Here is a 17,733-nt window from a genome sequence, read left to right as displayed (position 1 = left end):
CCCTTACAATTATCCGATAAGCAAGCCAGCATAGGCCTACATAACCAAAACAATCTATGCAATGCAAAATGCATTGCACATGACCCTAGTAACATAATGCTGGAACCGGGCCTGAGTAGGGAATTATAAATCACCCAATAGCATTCGTATTTTGGCTGAAAGTAATGGTTTGAAGTAGAACACTTCTCAATGGATTTGTTTACTACAAACACAAAGCTTTTCACTTCACAAGACTGGAGTTATGGATTTTTAGGTGTGACATATTCCTTTAATTTGTTGTTGGCTCTGTCTATTGTTGTGGGAAACTGAGCTGCTATTTAAAGAATTTAGATTCAGGATTAATTTTCTGTATGTTTGTTATTATTATTATTATAATCATCATCATCATCTTTGTGTGTGTGTGTGTGTGTGTGGGTAAAAGTCTGGTCCACACTCCAACACAGTAGGTGGTGATAATGCACCTTAATGTTGAAGCCACCCACCAAAAAAAAACTGAGGAAGAAGAAACAAACGAGCTTTTTCAAAACAGTCGCGGCACTGCGACTGGTAATCAAGATTTGACATAGCCTATGAACTACAATAAACCCGTATATCACTGTACTATTAATCGCTCATGTAGCATTTGTATTTAGGTCAGTTTGCAGCACACTTTTATCGCAGTGGAGTCTATTCGGGAGGTGAGTGTGGCCTGCAGCTAAATTGTGTGACTTAATCCATCTTCTCTTGTTATTATGACCAGAGTTCATTCTAGTTGAATTAAGCATTTTACTATTAACTACTATTTTTGTTACAATTATGTGTCGTTTTATATAAGTAAACGACTCATGACTCTGTTTTATTATACATTCGAACGGGGCTTTGTTTTTCTGATTAGGATAAAGTGTCACAGTGAAGTTCGTGTTTGTGTTTTGATCGCAGTCATGCAGTCTTCAAACAAATCACCAAACATCAATCCCCGCACTGCTGCTCCTCACAACCCCTCCACCAGCGCCTCGCCACGATACGGTAAAAACAACAGATGTCAAATACATTTGTGAAATGAATATTATTATTGATGTTCCCTAGTCAACTCTAGAATAAAGTAAAACCTGCTACACTCTAGTAATCTACTCCCAATGTGTTGAATTGATGTCGCCTCTAGAATTACTTCTAATTTCTGCTGTCTTCCATCACCAGCCTTCATAGATTTCCTGGATGTGGGCGGCACAATGACCATATCCCAAGAAATAGCAAATTTAACAGAGGATTCGGGGCAGGACCTACCAGAGGAGAATGTTCAGATTGGATCAATTCAAGGCACGGTTGTTGGTCTGCGCTACTACACTGGAAAGGTAGGAAACACACACAGATAGATAGATAAATAGATAGAAACTGAACTGATTTAACTCATCAGAAAAAATAAGCATTTTCCACACAGCTACTACATGCCTTTGAGTCAGTTTTGTTTAATGAAAATTTACAAGATTGCAGTATTATGTTTTGCAGTTCAACATGCACCATAAACTATTTTCTCCCGCCATTTCGCTTAATTCTTCTGGCATGCTTATCAGCTGACAGGAACAGGTGATCTACACACCTGTCCCATCGCACGGTGTATATTGCCCTCTAGCGGCTAAAGTAAAACTGAATAATTCTGTCATGGATTTAATCTAATTTGATAACCAGAATATTGTTTGACCGTGACGTGTTGTAGGTCAGTAGAGGAGAGATGGTGTCCTTGGTGAGGCAGCCGCAAAATCCCTATGACCAAAATGCGGTGATGGTGACCAATGTGTATGGAAGTCAGGTGGGGCACATCAAGAAAGAGCTGGCAGCTCCGATGGCCTACGTTATGGACAACAATTTGGCCAGGGTGGAAGGGTACAGTAGTTTCTCAGTGTCTTTTCTACAGATTTGTCGTGTGTGTTGTTTATTGCAAATTCATTGCAACAGATTACTATTGTGTTTGATCTCCCTAATAGGGTTGTGCCCTGTGGAGAGACAAATAAATTTTCAATGCCTGTAAACCTCACCTTCTGGGGCAAAGAGGAGAACCGAGAAGCTGTGCATAATCAGATGAGACGCCATGGTTTCAAACTTGGCACCGGGTTCAAAGGTTCATTAATTTGTTTATTTGCTACTTAATGTTCTTTGGTGAACACATAATAATTGATATTTTATTATCTTAGGGTACACAACACAAACATCTTTGGGTAGAGACCTGCTCGGTTTGTCTTCAAAAATGTCTGCCATTCCTTTGACTGTAGAAGAGGTAAATTTCATGTGACAGATGTTAGTTATAAGATGTCAAGATTAATTATTGTTCTCTTTGTCTGGTATGCCTTTGTATGGTAAAATCTAGATCAGTGGTTCTCAATTGTATTTTATTTTTTCTACACTAGACCCAAAGCAGTCCCAACAAAAATGTCTGTATAATCAAACATGAAAAAATATTAATAATATTTAATATAATATATTTTCTTTTTCTTTGCATCATTTTGTTTTATTTGATAACATAATTAGTTGCATTTAGAATTGTTTTTCCTTGCTTTTTATGACCAAACAGAGCTGCAACACACCAGTTGAGAACCACCAATCTATATGTTTATGATGATTTTTCATAATTTAAATGAACTGGCTAATAAAACTTTATTTTTGTTACATTCTATCAGCTGAAGAATGCCTTTGACAGGCTATTTGATGATTTAATGGAGGATAAAACCAGAGAAATGGAGCCAGCAGAGGTCAGAGCACAGAAAAACACAAAGCAGTTTTTTTTTTTACTGTCAATCTCATCCATCAGTCAGTCTCTGTTAATGTCTGTCTGTACAGGCGGTGTGCACTTCCCTGCTCCCACATCAGAAGCAGGCGCTCTCGTGGATGACCTCTCGTGAGAACAGCAATGATCTGCCCCCATTCTGGGAGGAGAAGAGTGGCTTCTACTTTAACGTTCTCACTAACTTTGCTGTAAAGGAAAGGCCAGAGAAAGTGCTTGGTGGGATTTTGGCTGATGACATGGGGCTGGTGAGATGAACTTAGTTTGGATGCTGTTCTTTTAGTGCTCAGTAAAGCCCTACTAGTGCTCAGAATGTGTATGCTGTGTTTCAGGGAAAAACCCTCACCACCATTGCCTTGATAGTCTCTAATTTCCACAATGGGAAACCTCTACCACTGGAACAATGTGTAAGATCCAGAAATATTACAAATAAACACAGATAAAGCATGTGTAGAATTCAAGTTTTTTAATAACTTGTTAACATATCAAAAATATCACTTTTCAGGAAGGATCATCTTCAAGTTCCAGAATGAAATCAACCTCAAAAGGTAAAAAATGTAAATCTATAAAACTCCAATCCATTCTGAAGTGAAATGCTTAAAAAATATGTGTTTATTTTCTTTATTAAGTTACATGTAGAATACTAACCCGTACAGTCATTATATTAATATATGTGAAGACCATGAAGAATCTTATGAACCAGCGAGTTCATCCCATTTGAAAAGACTGCATGCTGATGAGGAAGGTGTACCTCAGAAGAAAGGTTGGTTTCTATTTTGAGTCTTGATGCAATGTACACTACTGTTTGAAAGTTTGGGGTTGGCAAGATTTTTAAAATATTTTTAAAAGAATGCTCAAAAAAGCTGCATTTTATTTAATCAAAAATTCAATAAAAAAAAATTCGATATATTGTGAAATTTAAAATAACTTTTCTAATGTAATATATTTTAAAATGTAATTAAATCTTCTGATGGAAAAGCTGAATTTTCAGCAGCCTTTACTCCAGTCTTCAGTGTCACGTGATCCTTCAGAAATCATTGTAATATGTTGATTTGGTGCTCAAGAAACATTTCTTATTATTATTATTATTATTATCAATGTTGAAAACAGTTGCTGCTTAATATTTTTTTGTGGAAACCATGATTCTTTGTTTTTAAACAAAAAACTAATCCCAAAAAGTCCTTTTTACAGAAAAATGCAAAAATGATAATAATATTCATCAATTTGATGTTTGTATCATGCTTTTTTTGTGTCTTATAGCAAAAACCACAATGAAAACTGCTAAAAAGCCTGCCAACACCAAGAAAGGTACCCTTACTTCCTGTCTTTTAATTTCTCAGGTAAACTGAAAGGCAGACTTTCCTTAGCGTTAGATATACTTTCAGTCACAGCTTATGTTCTCATTCTCTCGATTGCAGGAGTGGTTCTGCTGGATGATGTGGACTTTGCTGCTGCTCTGGAGTGCAGTTCCTCACAGGTTGTGCCTGCGAAAAAGAGTGCAAAGAAGGGTTCTGGTGGGTGTAACTTTGACCATTTCTTCAGTTTGTTAATTACTGTACGAGAGAGTTTAACAGGAATCCATCTCTATGGGTTGTAGGCACTGGTAAGGTCCCATCTGGAGGCGGTGGGGGCTCAGGGGCCAGAGCCACTTTGATTGTATGTCCTCTGTCTGTCCTTAGCAATTGGCTGGTGAGTGTATAAAATCTGCTCATGAAAACATTTCTTAAAACATTTCATAAAAAAAATAAATAAATAATCATTAACACACATTGTTCTCTTTTATACTTCATATCCATCCAGGACCAGTTTGAGCAACATATCAGAGCTGATGTCACATTAAAGGTGTACCTGTACTACGGTGCAGATCGCAAACGATCTGTCAAACTTCTGTCTGAGCAAGATGTGGTTCTCACAACATACAATGTGCTTTCATCAGATTTTGGGGTAAGTGGATTTAAAACGCAGCCTCATGCTAATAATAATGTCCTCAAACGTCCAAACGAAGAAACAGAAAACAGAGCTACATGAGTCAAGGCCGATATTCAGGCCATCCTATCAACGTGAGGACATCACATCTGGTCTGTTAGATACCTTTCCCCCTTTATTAAATTGGAAATAGTCCACCTTGTGCAAATATCCTGCCTTGTTGGCAGAGGCTATATTACACTAACTCTGCCCACCAACGTGTGATTGGGGTAGTCAACACTACAAAAGATGACTGTCAAACAACAGCTCCAGTGGTGTAGGTGATAAAACGCGTGCTGTAACCTTTTAGACGCGATCTACCGACTTCGTGTCCGCCTGTTGCCTATCTTTTTTTCTCCCTTTTCAAAATTTCATATCACATCAGAAAGGCATTTATTTTCCACAAAAATGAAGGAAATAAATCGAAAAGTTGAAAGTGTCGGGTAGGGTTAGGGTAGGTGTAGTTAAAATGATAATTTACACTCCATACATTATAATTGCGTGCTGTTTTATAATGTACTACAATACTGAGAAGATTGGGATTGGAAAAAGTTGGATTTGAATTTGGGTCAGTTGCATTAAAAGCCAAATCCACTGTCTGTACTCTTCACAACACTGTCCCAGTTACTGGCTTCATTTCTTATGTAATTTTTGGTAAAACTAGGCAATGGTTGGCAGAGTTTGTGTAAATAACTTTCGCCAACAAGACAGACTCTTAGTGTAAATAGACACTCTGTTAAAGCTCTGGATAGATGGTAAAATAAAAAAGTAACTTTAACTCACTGCAGAACAAAGCCAGCAGTCCTCTGCACAAAGTGAACTGGCTGAGGGTGGTGCTGGATGAGGGCCACGTCATCAGAAACCCTAACGCTCTTCAGAGTAAAGCTATACTGGAGCTGCAGTCAGAGCGCAGGTGGATCCTGTCTGGTACGCTTACAAGATTACTGTCACAGTCTCAGTCCTGGATTATTTCTTCATTTCTGTGATGTTTTGCCTTTAAATACTACCAAAAGGACAGATTATTTATCTTAATGCCCATGAAGTCCATCATTTGAATTTTTTACCTTCAGGAACCCCCATTCAGAACTCCCTGAAGGATCTCTACATGCTGATGTCCTTCTTGAAGCTGAAGCCTTTCGATGTGAAGGAGTGGTGGAACAGAATCATTCAGAGACCTGTGACCATGGGCGACAGAGTTGGACTCCAGTATGTTAACAGCTGTATCCCAAACCACATCCTTTCAATGCATTGACTTTTTCTACCGTATACTGTAAATGTGTTTTCAGGAACTTGCAAGTGCTGGTAAAGGGCATCACACTGAGGCGCACTAAGAACAGTAAAGTGGCCGGGCGCATGCTGGTGCAGTTACCTGAACGGAGAGTGTTTGTGCAGCATGTGACTCTCTCTGAGGAAGAAAGGGAGGAGTATGAACAGGTCAGGAAGGAGGGCAGGAAGATCGTTGGCAGGTGGGCGCACTTTTGTTCACTTTGAAGAGCATCAGTATTACATAAAGGACAAAAAACAGGAACAATGTATTTACAGGTATTTCGAAGAGGGAACCATCATGACAAACTATGCTGATGTGCTGGCCATCCTGGTTCGTCTAAGGCAGTACTGCTGTCACCCCAGTCTCTTGGGCAAATACACAGGGGCAGGTATAAATTGGAGATTAAACAGTTGCTGATTAAATTAATATAATTACTATTACATGAAATTATTATTAAATACAGATACATTCTATGCTTTAGCCACTACAGCAGCAGCAGCAGCTCCTCAATCAGTTGTGTTGTGTGTCTTTGGGGAAACAAATGTTTTGGATGTGTGTTAGATGATCCTGGGACCCCTAGTGAGCTGCGGGAGCGTCTCATCAATAAGATCACATTGGTGCTGAACTCTGGCTCAGACGAGGAGTGCGCCATCTGTCTAGACTCCCTACGTCAGCCTGTTATCACCTACTGTGCTCATGTGTACTGCAGGCCCTGCATCTGTGAGGTCATCCGATCAGAGAAGGTCAGCATTGTTTCAGTATCTGAGAGTTTCCCTGAAGATTCCTGAGATGTATTGTCGTTTCTGGATATTATTTGTTCCTGTCTCACAGGAGCAGGCCAGATGCCCCCTGTGTCGTGCTCAGATCAAGACCAAAGAGCTGGTGGAGTATCCTGGAGAAGAAATGCAGGCTGGAGCAGCCACTGGGGAGAACTGGCGATCAAGTTCCAAAGTAAATTGAACATAGATATTATGCCTGTTATTTTTTCCACCATGTGACTGTTATGGTATGGGTGGGACATTAATGTTGCAAAAGATTTTTATTTAAAATAAATGTTCTTTTGAACTGTTTATCAAAGAATCACAAAAAAAAAATGCATCACATTCTCCACAAAACTATTAATCAGAACAGTTGTTTTCAACGTTTAAGCACCAAATCAGCAAATTAGCATGATTTCTGAAGGATTGTGTGACATCGTGTCACACAGCGCACACAACGCCTCTGCACTTACTCACGATTTCGCTCAACATGGCAACACAAGAGCTGTTAGTCAACACATGGTAAACAAAGTAACTGGTGTTACTGGTGTTTGAAAAAGTAAGTCAGATATTTCCTTCTAAATTAAAAAGTAATGCATTACTTTACTAGTAATGTAGTAAATCGGATTACATAACCCACGTTACCCCCAACGCTATATATGTACAGTATAGGTAAACAAATACAAATGTGGAAAATGGTTTCAGAGCAATCCAAAAAAAGATGGGTGAAATGGGTAAACATCAACGCTTTTTTAGTTTCTTGAGGCTAAAGAGATTTTAGTTTTGGTCTATGAGTATCCATATTTCAATAATTTGCTTTTCTTTATGCAGGTGGATGCTTTGATGAGCAACCTGTTGAAGCTCCGCAATGAAGACCCCACTGTGAAGAGTCTTGTGGTTTCTCAGTTTACCAGGTTTATGGATCTTATAGAGGTTCCCTTGAGGTAGTTTTCCTTGTTGAGGCTACTATAAACTAAAGACTGTACTACATACTGAAAGAAGCAGCCATTAGTGGTCCAGTGTGCTGACACTGCTGCTGTCTGCAGGGAATATGGATTCTCTTTCACACGACTGGATGGCTCTATGGCTCAGAAGACCAGAGCAAAGGCCATTCAGGATTTTCAAGACTCCTCTCCAGGACATCCCACCATCATGTTACTGTCGCTCAAAGCTGGAGGCGTTGGCCTTAATCTGACCGCTGCTTCCCACGTCTTCATGATGGATCCAGTGAGTTGACTTCAGCCAGGATAGCATCTGCCACTAGGTGGCGGTAATGTCATTGATTGTGTGTGCATACATCTATAATGGGGATTGAATTGACTCTTATATTCACTCGGAGAGCTCATTTGTGTACTGTTTGTTCAGGCCTGGAATCCTGCAGCAGAGGATCAGTGTTTTGACAGATGTCATAGACTGGGCCAGAGCAGAGATGTGGTGATCACTAAGGTACAGTATTTGATTTATGCCATGGCAGGCGTGCAGAGGAATGATAGCAGCTGATCCCAATGGCTATTATTACATGCTTTGCATTTTTCTCTGTGTAAAAGATAGTGCCGACAAATGTAACAGAACATGATATTGATTAACTCAAGACTTTAACACTTAACATTAATGAGGGCACGAGATTGACTACAATGATTAAAATGTTTGGCAAAAAATGAACACTTAGAAAAAGTCTAGACTTCAAAAATGGTACAGTTGAGGAAAATTGTTATATTTTTAGAGGGTGCGATGTTTCTGACACTGGTATACCGACCCTCATGTTGTTCCAAACCTGTATGACTTTTGTGTTCCACAGAAGAAAGGTTTGGAACGACATGTGGGTGAGTAAATGATGACAATTTTCGTATTTGGGGTGAATCTTACCCTTAAGAACTAGTTAAACAATTGTATTAAAGGGACAGTTCAGTGGTGGTTTACTTCTGCTTTTGGTAACCATGAACTTTATTGTCAAAAGAGACATTTCTCAAAATATCTTTGGTGTTCTGAAGTGACAACAGGATTTTAATTTTTGGGTCGACTAGCCATTTAAATATTTTTGAGTTATATACGATTCAAAATGAACCAAGAACCATTAATTACATTTGTGAGACCCCAGTGTAACTGTCATTAAACCAAAACTGACTGAAATTCATTAGTGTTTTCATCTAAAGTTGCAAATTTAACTTTTTTAAAAATTTGAATATTGGATAAAACATTTGCGAATAAAGCACTGTTTTCATCTTGTGACGGTTTGGTCTTGAACACACAAGTTATTAATAGTTTTGCAAAAATATTAGTACAAGGCACATTCACAACAGTTCTGTTGTAAATAAATGATATTGTAATAAAAACTCATGTTGTCTAGTATACTGAGGGTGAATGGACTGAAAGAACTTTTTCAAACTGTCACTCAGTTTTAGCCTTAATTTTAATCAGACACAAATATTTGGTCACACTTTATTTTAATGTCCAATTCTCGCTATTAACATACCATTAACTAACTTTTGTCTCAAACTCTTAATTTGCTGCTGTTATTCATAGTAAGATAGTTGAGTTTAGTTATGTAGAATATGGTCATGCAGAATATGTGCTTTATAAGTATTAATAAACAGTCAATACGTTAATAATAGGCATGCTAATAAACAACTAGTTAAGAGTGAGAATTGGTCTCTATACTTAACTGAATATTGTCACAAAAGAGTGACGTACTTTGGCGCATAAAATTATTGTTGGATTATAGTGGTTGGCCTTTCAAGACAGGAAGTTCACAACTGATGACTCTTTCCGCTCTCTGGTTGCATTTAGTTTATTGTGAAAGACTCTGTGGAGGAGAACATGGTGAAGATTCAGAAGAAGAAGCAGGAGCTTGTGGACAAAGCTTTCGGAGTGAAAAAGCCACAGGACCTAAAACAGGCTCGAATTGAGGAGATCCGAGCCCTCATGGAGATTTAGATTTAATAAGATAACTTTACTGCTGTCCGTTCATTTCAGAGTGTTTTATTAAAGATAGCACTTTTTTTTTTTTTACTTTATTGCAAATTGTTCATTAAAGTAGTTTGTTTCAACTCATGTACACAATATCCGTTTAATCTCAAATGGTTATTCTGATTATTTTCATTACAATAAACACCATGCAGTCTTTGTTCATGGAAGATGAAGCTGGTTTTAACAACAGTAAATTAGGACTCCTACTAGTTCTTTATTTCAGATGTTGTAGGTGAGGGTAAAGTTACAGAGAGGTTACAAACTAGTTATGAACAGCTACAGCATTAACAGTATTACCAGAAGTTGCAACCAGGTGTAGCTAAACCCTTGTGCCTTATCCCTGGTACAGGGAGTGACTGCCTAGTGGGCAAGAGCGGAGTGACCTTGGTTCACACAATAAGAGTTGCTGATGTGTATTAGAGCCAGTATTAACAATGCAAGCGAGTTGGCAGCACACAGTGTCTTGTAAACACAATATCATTGCAAAGGTGGTCATTAGATTAATGTGGAGTGGTGTATAGTATATTTGACATTTACAAGGTTTGGTATTGTTTTGTTTGCTGTATGTTTCTATATTTTTTTCTTCAAACATTTCTGATCTTCACAAACACACAAAAGGCAAATAAGTTGTAGGACCATAACATTAAGGTATTTTAAATAATACAAAAATAACAGTAGTGTCTTCAGTGAGATCAGAAACAATGCCTGAATGGTTTTGTGTCACAACTCCTCTGGAAATGAAGCAAGTGACATATTGTGTCATTCTAATAACTCTTGCAATCACAGTGTGTAAGAGGTTGAGTAGTTGAGCTGCATAGATGATCTGGACTGGTATAAAAATTAGAGGATGTATTTTTAATTTTTTTTTTTTTTAATGTTATTTCACGTCCTATAAGTACCCTAGTACAAAACTCGATCAGATGATCTGTTCCAACAAGTCTCTCACTTTAGGAAGGAATCTAGCTTTTTCTCTATGTTCTCAAAAGAGTCCATTCCCATGTAGTCAGCTTGGCCCTGTTCCCACTTCTGTTTGCGCTCATGAGACGACATCTGAGGTGAAGGGGGATGATGGGATATGTGCATCTGAGCCACATCAACGTGAATCTCACTCTAAGGGGAAAAGAAAATCAAAAAATAGAATTAACATGCATTTACATTATTTTATTAATAGTACAGTACAGTACATGAAGAGTGTGAATTGATGGAAAGTCATTCATGAAGAGATTCATACCCAACACTTCAAACAATAGTAGTCTATAATATGGTATGCAACACTTCACAAAACAGGTTACATAAATTGATTCAGTTAAATGAAATTTCATGAACGAGGACCAAAACCGCAACAGGTGTTTTGTAGAATTATTTTAGGTCCATATTTGAAGTGAATTCACAGTCGATTATGCCTCTCAGCACGTTTCCCAATCAGTGGGCATTTTTCCATCCCTTTACCCAACTTGCTAAAATTATGACGTCCCACCCCTAATCTAGACTGCAGAAGGTTAGAGCATAAAGAGACTGTGGCGTTTTCAAACCATGATGGTCGTTTTCACTTATTGGGGCATGTCCACTTGATTTTAAAATGAGAATTTAAAAAAAAAAAAAAAAAAAAAACACTTGTCCAATGCTGGCAAAAAGCTGCCTAAATGATCATTGTGTCACTCTCAGCAGTAGAGCAGAACCAGTGAAACCGTTGCTTACCTCTGTGCATCCGGAATGGAAGGGCTGGTCACCATATTCCTCCTTCATGAGGGGCAATACTGAAGAAGAGAAGAGCTCCCACCATTGCAGCAAGAAGTTTGGGTGCATGTCAGATGCATCATGGGACTGTCCCTTTAATGTTTTGCTTGTGGTGTCATAACTGTAATCCCACGGTTTGACTTTGCCAAGGAAATGAACTACCTTGGCATCATGGCCGTATCTGAGAGAAAAAGGAATGATCAGATCGTTGCCCCAAAATAACAAGGTTTCAGAAATCCCAAACAGTTGCCAACCGGAAGTGTTCAAAAGTGAACTTCCAACTATACTATAATCATAATACAATACACTGTTCAACACTGATAAAATCTGCCTCCTATAAACATCTAATTTATAGGCAGAAGTTTGTCACAGGAATTTAAGATATTTTTCAGTTTGTGGCATACAGATTCAATCGGTACATACAAATTAGATCTAATGGAAGCTTGACTAACCAGAGAACAGTATGTGTTGCTCATGGAAAAAAGATCATGTAACAAACTATTCAAAATGACATTTAGGCTCTGTGTAAAGACCCTAAAATAGCCCCACTATTTTTGGAGGTCAGTATGTATTTGAAGGAAGTTGATGTGCAAGGCCAGGAACAGAAAGGATTTCTGGTGCTGAATTCATCTCTTGTTACAATGCTGCTGCGTGACTGGGCTCACTCTTGACCTTGGCGAGCTTCACGCAAACTACAAATACATAACATCTCCAAGAAAATCTAACATTCATATGAAGATAACACTTCAAAGCAAGGACCATATGCCAGGAACACCAACTTCCAAAATGAAATCTAGCATGTTAATTCTCACTCACTGCTTGAATGCTGGGAGATAAGTGTAGATGGCAATACTGCTGAGGTTGTAAATGAAAGGAAGGTGTTTCGAAATGTCTGCCGTTGCCCAATCGCTGAAGAAGCTGTTGAGAACACCCTGATCCCCACCTGATGAAAACAAGACGAGCAAACAAATTGAATGAGAAATAGCACAGTCCTTGAGTCAAGATTTTGTTTCAGGGGCTTCACCGATTTGAAAACAATATTTACAGAAGGTTGAAATCTTCCTTAAACCGATGAAGCAATGAGCAGTTAAGCAAACGGAGGCTTTGAGGAGGGGGGCATGCATGCAAGATTGCTTCAGGAGTCTTGCCTAGCCATTTGCTTATCCTTAACCCTTGCTTTCACAAAAGGGAATGCAAGCAAATAAAACTGACCTCAGTCTAGTTGACCTCAGATTATCAGTGAACATATGACATGCGTTCGTTACATACGAAAAGCACATGGTGTCCTAATACATGACTAGACTATGACTGAGAACGTTAAAGGGAAGTCAATTAATCAAACAAACATGATTATGCACTCCTAACGTTGTTCCAAGACTTACCATTGAAACCCTAAATATACTTTTAACGAAACTTGATCTTTTAATGAATCCATATTAAATCAGGCAGTTTAAGTCCAAACCTTCTGACACTTTATATGATGAACAGATTTAATTTAGGCTCAACACTGCAGCTGGAATTGCTTGTCAGTTCAGTGCTGAACAGGGTAAGGATCTTTCTCGGCATGTTTAAGAGAAGTCAGACTAAAAGTGCACTCTGCAGTGATGAAGCCTCTCAGAAAGAATCAAAAGGCTAGGCTCAACTTTGCTGAGGAGCATGTTGTGTGGAGAGAGGAGAACTGGTCCAAAATTCACTTTAGTGATGAGAGCAAGTTTTAACTTATTTGGGACAGACGGGAAACATTGTTTGGCATCAAACTGGGGAATGACTGAAGCCCAAGTGCATAAAGTCAGCGAAAGGTGGAGAAGGAAAGGTCATGGTTTGGGGGGGACGTTTACTGCAGCAGGAGTTGGGCTTCTTATACAGCTACATGGCAACATGCCGTTCCTTCCGTGCAAGCAACTCCCAATTAGCCTGCAATTTTTCATGCCAGACAATGTTCCCATCACACTGCAAAATGGGAAGTTTTGTGTAGACCTACACGATTGGACGATTCTGAATAAATTGAGAAATCACAATTTTTTTAAGTGTTCAATTAATTTGAATGAATTAAACATTTTAATATACTGTATATGCATTTAAAATATAATACATTTAATACACCAATTTTTAAATATTAAAATTATGAAAGTTTTTTGAACGAATGATTCAATGACTCATATTTAATTTGTTTCATTACTGGATGAATCAGTGTTTTTAAACAAATCTCTTGAATGAATGATTCAATGACAAACATTTTTAAAATTCTTGCCGCCACCTAGTAGCAAAACAATGTAAACCATGCAAATGTTATTTGAAGTGCCAATGGCACTTACTTTTGCTCTACCATAGACATCAAGGTTTATAGTCGAACTATAAACTTTCATGCCAGTATTTCTGTGATAATATGAATGTGTAAAACAGGAATAATACCGTGTAATTGAAAAGACTGAAGTGCTTTCTTACCTAAACATGGTAACTCTGCTCTCAGCACGAACACAGATTTGAATGTTCCCGTGAAACTTTTTCAAAAGTTGACATGGTCGAATCATTGTTATTTAGAAGTTAAAAGATCACGATTCTAACGATTAATCGTGCAGCCCTAAGTGGACCAAGATCACACCAGAGCAGTGTGAGAAACTAGTGATGTCCTGCAGCCACAGATGTGCTGAAGTCATTTAAAGCAGAGGCCTCTACACTTCCTACTAATTTCTGACAGCCGTAACGCTGCAACATTTTTGTAGTAATCTTGTGCTACAGTGGTTATTGTTCTTAAAGTTTGATTACTTTGTTATCCTCAAAATAAAGGTTTGTTGAAATGCCTTAGTTATTTTGTCAAACATGTTCGTGGATCAGTGCTGTGCCTACAGCTAATATTCCTTCAAATTTTGAGTGAAGATTAAGTATTTATAGATCGTTCTCTAATTTTGACCTCCACTGTAGAGCTCATTAAATATGGTAAAAGGAAGCTCAAACATGCTTGCTTGGATTAAGCAGTCTGATTCATATGTATTACCATTACAATATCTTTATTAACTTTTTAAAGCATTTGGTACATTTAATGGAGGGACAGAAATGTCTTGGGTTCAGTTAAAAGCATCTTCATTTGTGCTTCAAAGATGAACAAAATCTTACGGGTTTGGAACAACATGAGGGTAAGTAAATGACAATTTTCATTTCTGAGGGAACATCTACCTAGTAGCACCCAGATATTTTCAGACACTCAGAGATTATGCCATAGGCTGTATGGCATGGTGACTGGGACTTATCAATCACACTACATGAACCCTCTGTATGTTGTGCTATATATAAACAAAGATAACTAAACATGAGGCAATACTGTTTTTTTTTTTTAAACTGAGCGATACGAAGATGAAACCGGAATACAACTGCCTCAATGACCTTCAAACCAGAGGCCTACTGATAACTTCAGAGACTCAATTCTTTAAGATTAGTTCTCCAACTAAAAGAGGAGTCCTTTTTAACAATAACTTGGGTTAGACGTCAAAGCACAGGAACACTGAAGTGGCAAAAACAGTATCTCTTAAAACACGTTGTCAAAAACAGACAAGGATTGAATTTACATGTAATCAAGTATAAGTCTCTTGAATGGGAGTTCCTGTACAGTACAACCAAAGCAATTTCACAAGGATCTAGCAGGAGTCTCTCATTTGAGAGGCTTTTGTTTACTTCATCCCACACAGAGCCCAGGAATAACTCCCTCAGGTGGTGTGTTGCGCACCCCCCCAAAAAAAAAAAAAAAGAGAAAAGTCACAGAACCACCTTGTGTTCAGCCTACATGCCTGATAAAGAACTCACTCATGGCCACGTTGAACTCTAGCAAGTTTGCGCAACTTGCACAACTCGGGGTTTAAATATCTTATAGACGTGCTGGAGGAGAGGAACCTTTTTTTTTTTTTTTTATGAATTCCAAAGTATATGGTTAAACTTATTTTCTAAAACATTATTCAAGGCAGTCATGCAATGCTAAAACACCCCTTACAGCTTCTCAAACAACAACACAAAAGTGTCACTTGCCATCAAAGCTGCCAGTCTCTGAGCAGGTGGTGAGAAGCTTCTCAAATGTCTCGTTGGAGGGATGGAAGACGAACACACCAGAGTTGAAGCAATCAGGCCAGCCGGGATCTGGTGCAGCAGAGAGCTCCTCTCTCTCAAATAACTCATCTATGTTAGACAAAACCTAGAGACAAGAGGGAAGACCAATGAAAACCTCTCAAAGACACCATAAAAACATGGCTAACATAAGACAGCACTCACTAGAGTATCTGCATCCATAAACACGCATTTGGAGTATTCTGTGAGAGTCCAGCAGTTGAGTTTGGTGAAGGTGACGCCCAGGTCAGGTCTCTTCATCATGGCCAAGTGTGCAGCATCCCCACTGTCCAGCACATCCACCAGCCTGACCTCATCATATACCTTACGAAGCACTGCTCTGCAATGTAGCACACAGAGCACAAAGTGAGACTGATTGATCTATAGATCACACTTCTGCAGTGTGGACAACAAATACCCTATGTGACAGAACACAAAGCAGTTGAAAACCAAGCTGTGCTACAAAACACAGCAAGCACTCTACCTGGAGGGTTCAGAGACATGGGGGCCAATCAGGGCCACTAGTTTCCTCGAGGTGTTGTGGTTCCTCAAGGACTTGCCAAGCACCATTGCTCCTTTGGCATAATTTTCAGTTGTGGCAAGAGTGACAAAAGCCTGGTCTATATTAACACAAAACACACCACCATCATCACTTACTGTATGCATTCTAGTTTATGTAATATATTGCACATGCAAAATGACCATTTTTCTTATTTTTAAACCCAAGTGTGGAAGCATTAATTTTTTATTTTTAACTTGGAAGAGTCTGACACCTTGCACATTCATTTATATTAGCTGTACAGAAAACGTATGTCGTTCTGCTTGCAAACTGGTTTGTCATTTTAATTTAGCATGCCTGTTTATGGTGTAAAATGTTTTATGGATAACTGCACTGTGTTATTCTTCTTGTTGTTTGATAATTCAGCTAACAAATAAGAAGTCTTGTACATTCACAAGAAATACCTTGTATTAAAAATACAATTAGTTCAAATACTCAAATTTGACTGGCAAAGCAGCTTTTCAAGAGGACTTCTATTTAACACAACAGCACTGGGACTTCCACACCATTCCTAGACCATACTACGGAGAAACCAGAAATCCCAGAAAGGAGTTCTAGCCGAACAAGAACAGAAGGTTTTGGGCGAAGTAGAGGAACGATGTCCGTTCCACTCGCGCATCCAGACCGGGTTTCCATCTGTGCCACACCTAAAATGATGCTTCAGCATCTTGAGGAACTTTTTGTGGAAGAAATAGACAGCTGGTCAATTTCTGTCAGAAAATTTACTCTACGTAATTATTTAACGTATAAAATGAGACCACGACACCCTGTAAGATTTGGAGTAAAATAAATATTTTAATAACACACTAGCAAATATAAATATACTAGCATTAAAATCCGATAAAAATGTTCATTGTTGGTACTTTGACACTAAACGTGGAAAATAATGTGCATAACTCTTACCTGCTGTTGTTTCTCAATGCCTTTGACCATTTATTTGATATTTGCGTTCGTTTAACAATAACTGATGCACTAGCACATGTTGGAGGAACTGATTTACAACCCGTACAAAAGAAAACGCGCTTTAAATACTGCATTGGCTGTGTGATAGACTGCAGTGAACTCAAGCGAGATCGAAGTAACAAACTAACGGCAGCGCTTCCTGCATGACAGGCCAGTGAATGTAACCGTAAACACAGCACACCAGACAACTGCGTATGAGACGCGACTAGGCCCTTTAGGCAATAGACCAAACGCTTAACTGTGTATATCGTCAAATATTAGAAGGACAACACGTCTAAACAACACTGAAATGAAATTTCAGCTCTGATATCCCGCGAGTTCGGCGACGTCCGAGGCAGCGCGCGTTATAAGCTGTGTTCATGCTACTTGCGCAAACACAACTGCAATTTACTTCATTTTACAGGCACAGGAGATATGTGACGGTTCATAACTTTGCCTACCTGCCATGGCTCACGTTGCAGCCAGACCGAACCGGATACAAGGCCTCCGTGAGAAACGCTGGAGAGAAGCAGTACACGGTCTGTCAGAGGATTTATACTAGTGACATGACTTTCATGGTCACATGACCCCTGACAACAGACACGCCCCCCCCCCACTTACCACTAGCCACTTCAGAACATTAGTTAAAAACATCGGGAGATATTACGCAACGAAACTCACATTTCCAGGC

General features: G+C 38.8%; 2 protein-coding genes across 4 annotated transcripts; one reads left to right on the top strand and one right to left on the bottom strand.

The window, feature by feature from the left end:
- The first annotated feature begins 461 nt into the window (after positions 1-461).
- On the top strand, positions 462-9,688 carry hltf (helicase-like transcription factor). 3 transcript variants are annotated; one of them, XM_058747407.1, is made up of 26 exons: positions 462-546; positions 633-677; positions 919-1,005; positions 1,177-1,331; positions 1,694-1,860; positions 1,962-2,095; positions 2,169-2,251; positions 2,652-2,723; positions 2,812-3,003; positions 3,088-3,162; positions 3,261-3,303; positions 3,435-3,518; positions 4,016-4,063; positions 4,174-4,269; positions 4,353-4,444; positions 4,556-4,699; positions 5,509-5,647; positions 5,791-5,926; positions 6,007-6,186; positions 6,263-6,375; positions 6,549-6,730; positions 6,819-6,938; positions 7,577-7,689; positions 7,792-7,972; positions 8,111-8,191; positions 9,533-9,688. In XM_058747407.1, exons 3-26 carry the CDS (start codon positions 921-923, stop codon positions 9,677-9,679), a joined length of 2,862 nt encoding a protein of 953 aa, XP_058603390.1. In that variant the 5' UTR covers positions 462-546; positions 633-677; positions 919-920; the 3' UTR covers positions 9,680-9,688. The 3 variants fall into 3 exon arrangements, with proteins under 3 accessions (XP_058603390.1, XP_058603407.1, XP_058603398.1); XM_058747415.1 differs by having other exon boundaries at positions 507-546; positions 875-1,005; XM_058747424.1 differs by lacking the exon at positions 9,533-9,688 and adding an exon at positions 8,544-9,510 and having other exon boundaries at positions 484-677.
- Positions 9,689-9,906: 218 nt separating this feature from the next.
- Positions 9,907-17,631, bottom strand: gyg1a (glycogenin 1a). Its single transcript, XM_058747472.1, has 7 exons — positions 17,504-17,631; positions 16,026-16,161; positions 15,707-15,881; positions 15,467-15,629; positions 12,266-12,392; positions 11,411-11,630; positions 9,907-10,822 (listed from the first exon to the last, which is right to left on the bottom strand). Exons 1-7 carry the CDS (start codon positions 17,508-17,510, stop codon positions 10,655-10,657), a joined length of 996 nt encoding a protein of 331 aa, XP_058603455.1. The 5' UTR covers positions 17,511-17,631; the 3' UTR covers positions 9,907-10,654.
- Between the last annotated feature and the right edge of the window lie 102 nt (positions 17,632-17,733).

This window comes from Onychostoma macrolepis, chromosome 02 (assembly GCF_012432095.1).
Source record: "Onychostoma macrolepis isolate SWU-2019 chromosome 02, ASM1243209v1, whole genome shotgun sequence".
Lineage (NCBI taxonomy): Eukaryota > Metazoa > Chordata > Actinopteri > Cypriniformes > Cyprinidae > Onychostoma > Onychostoma macrolepis.
The sequence above is the reverse complement of the archived record's forward strand: the minus strand, read 5'-3'. Positions and strand labels throughout refer to the sequence as shown.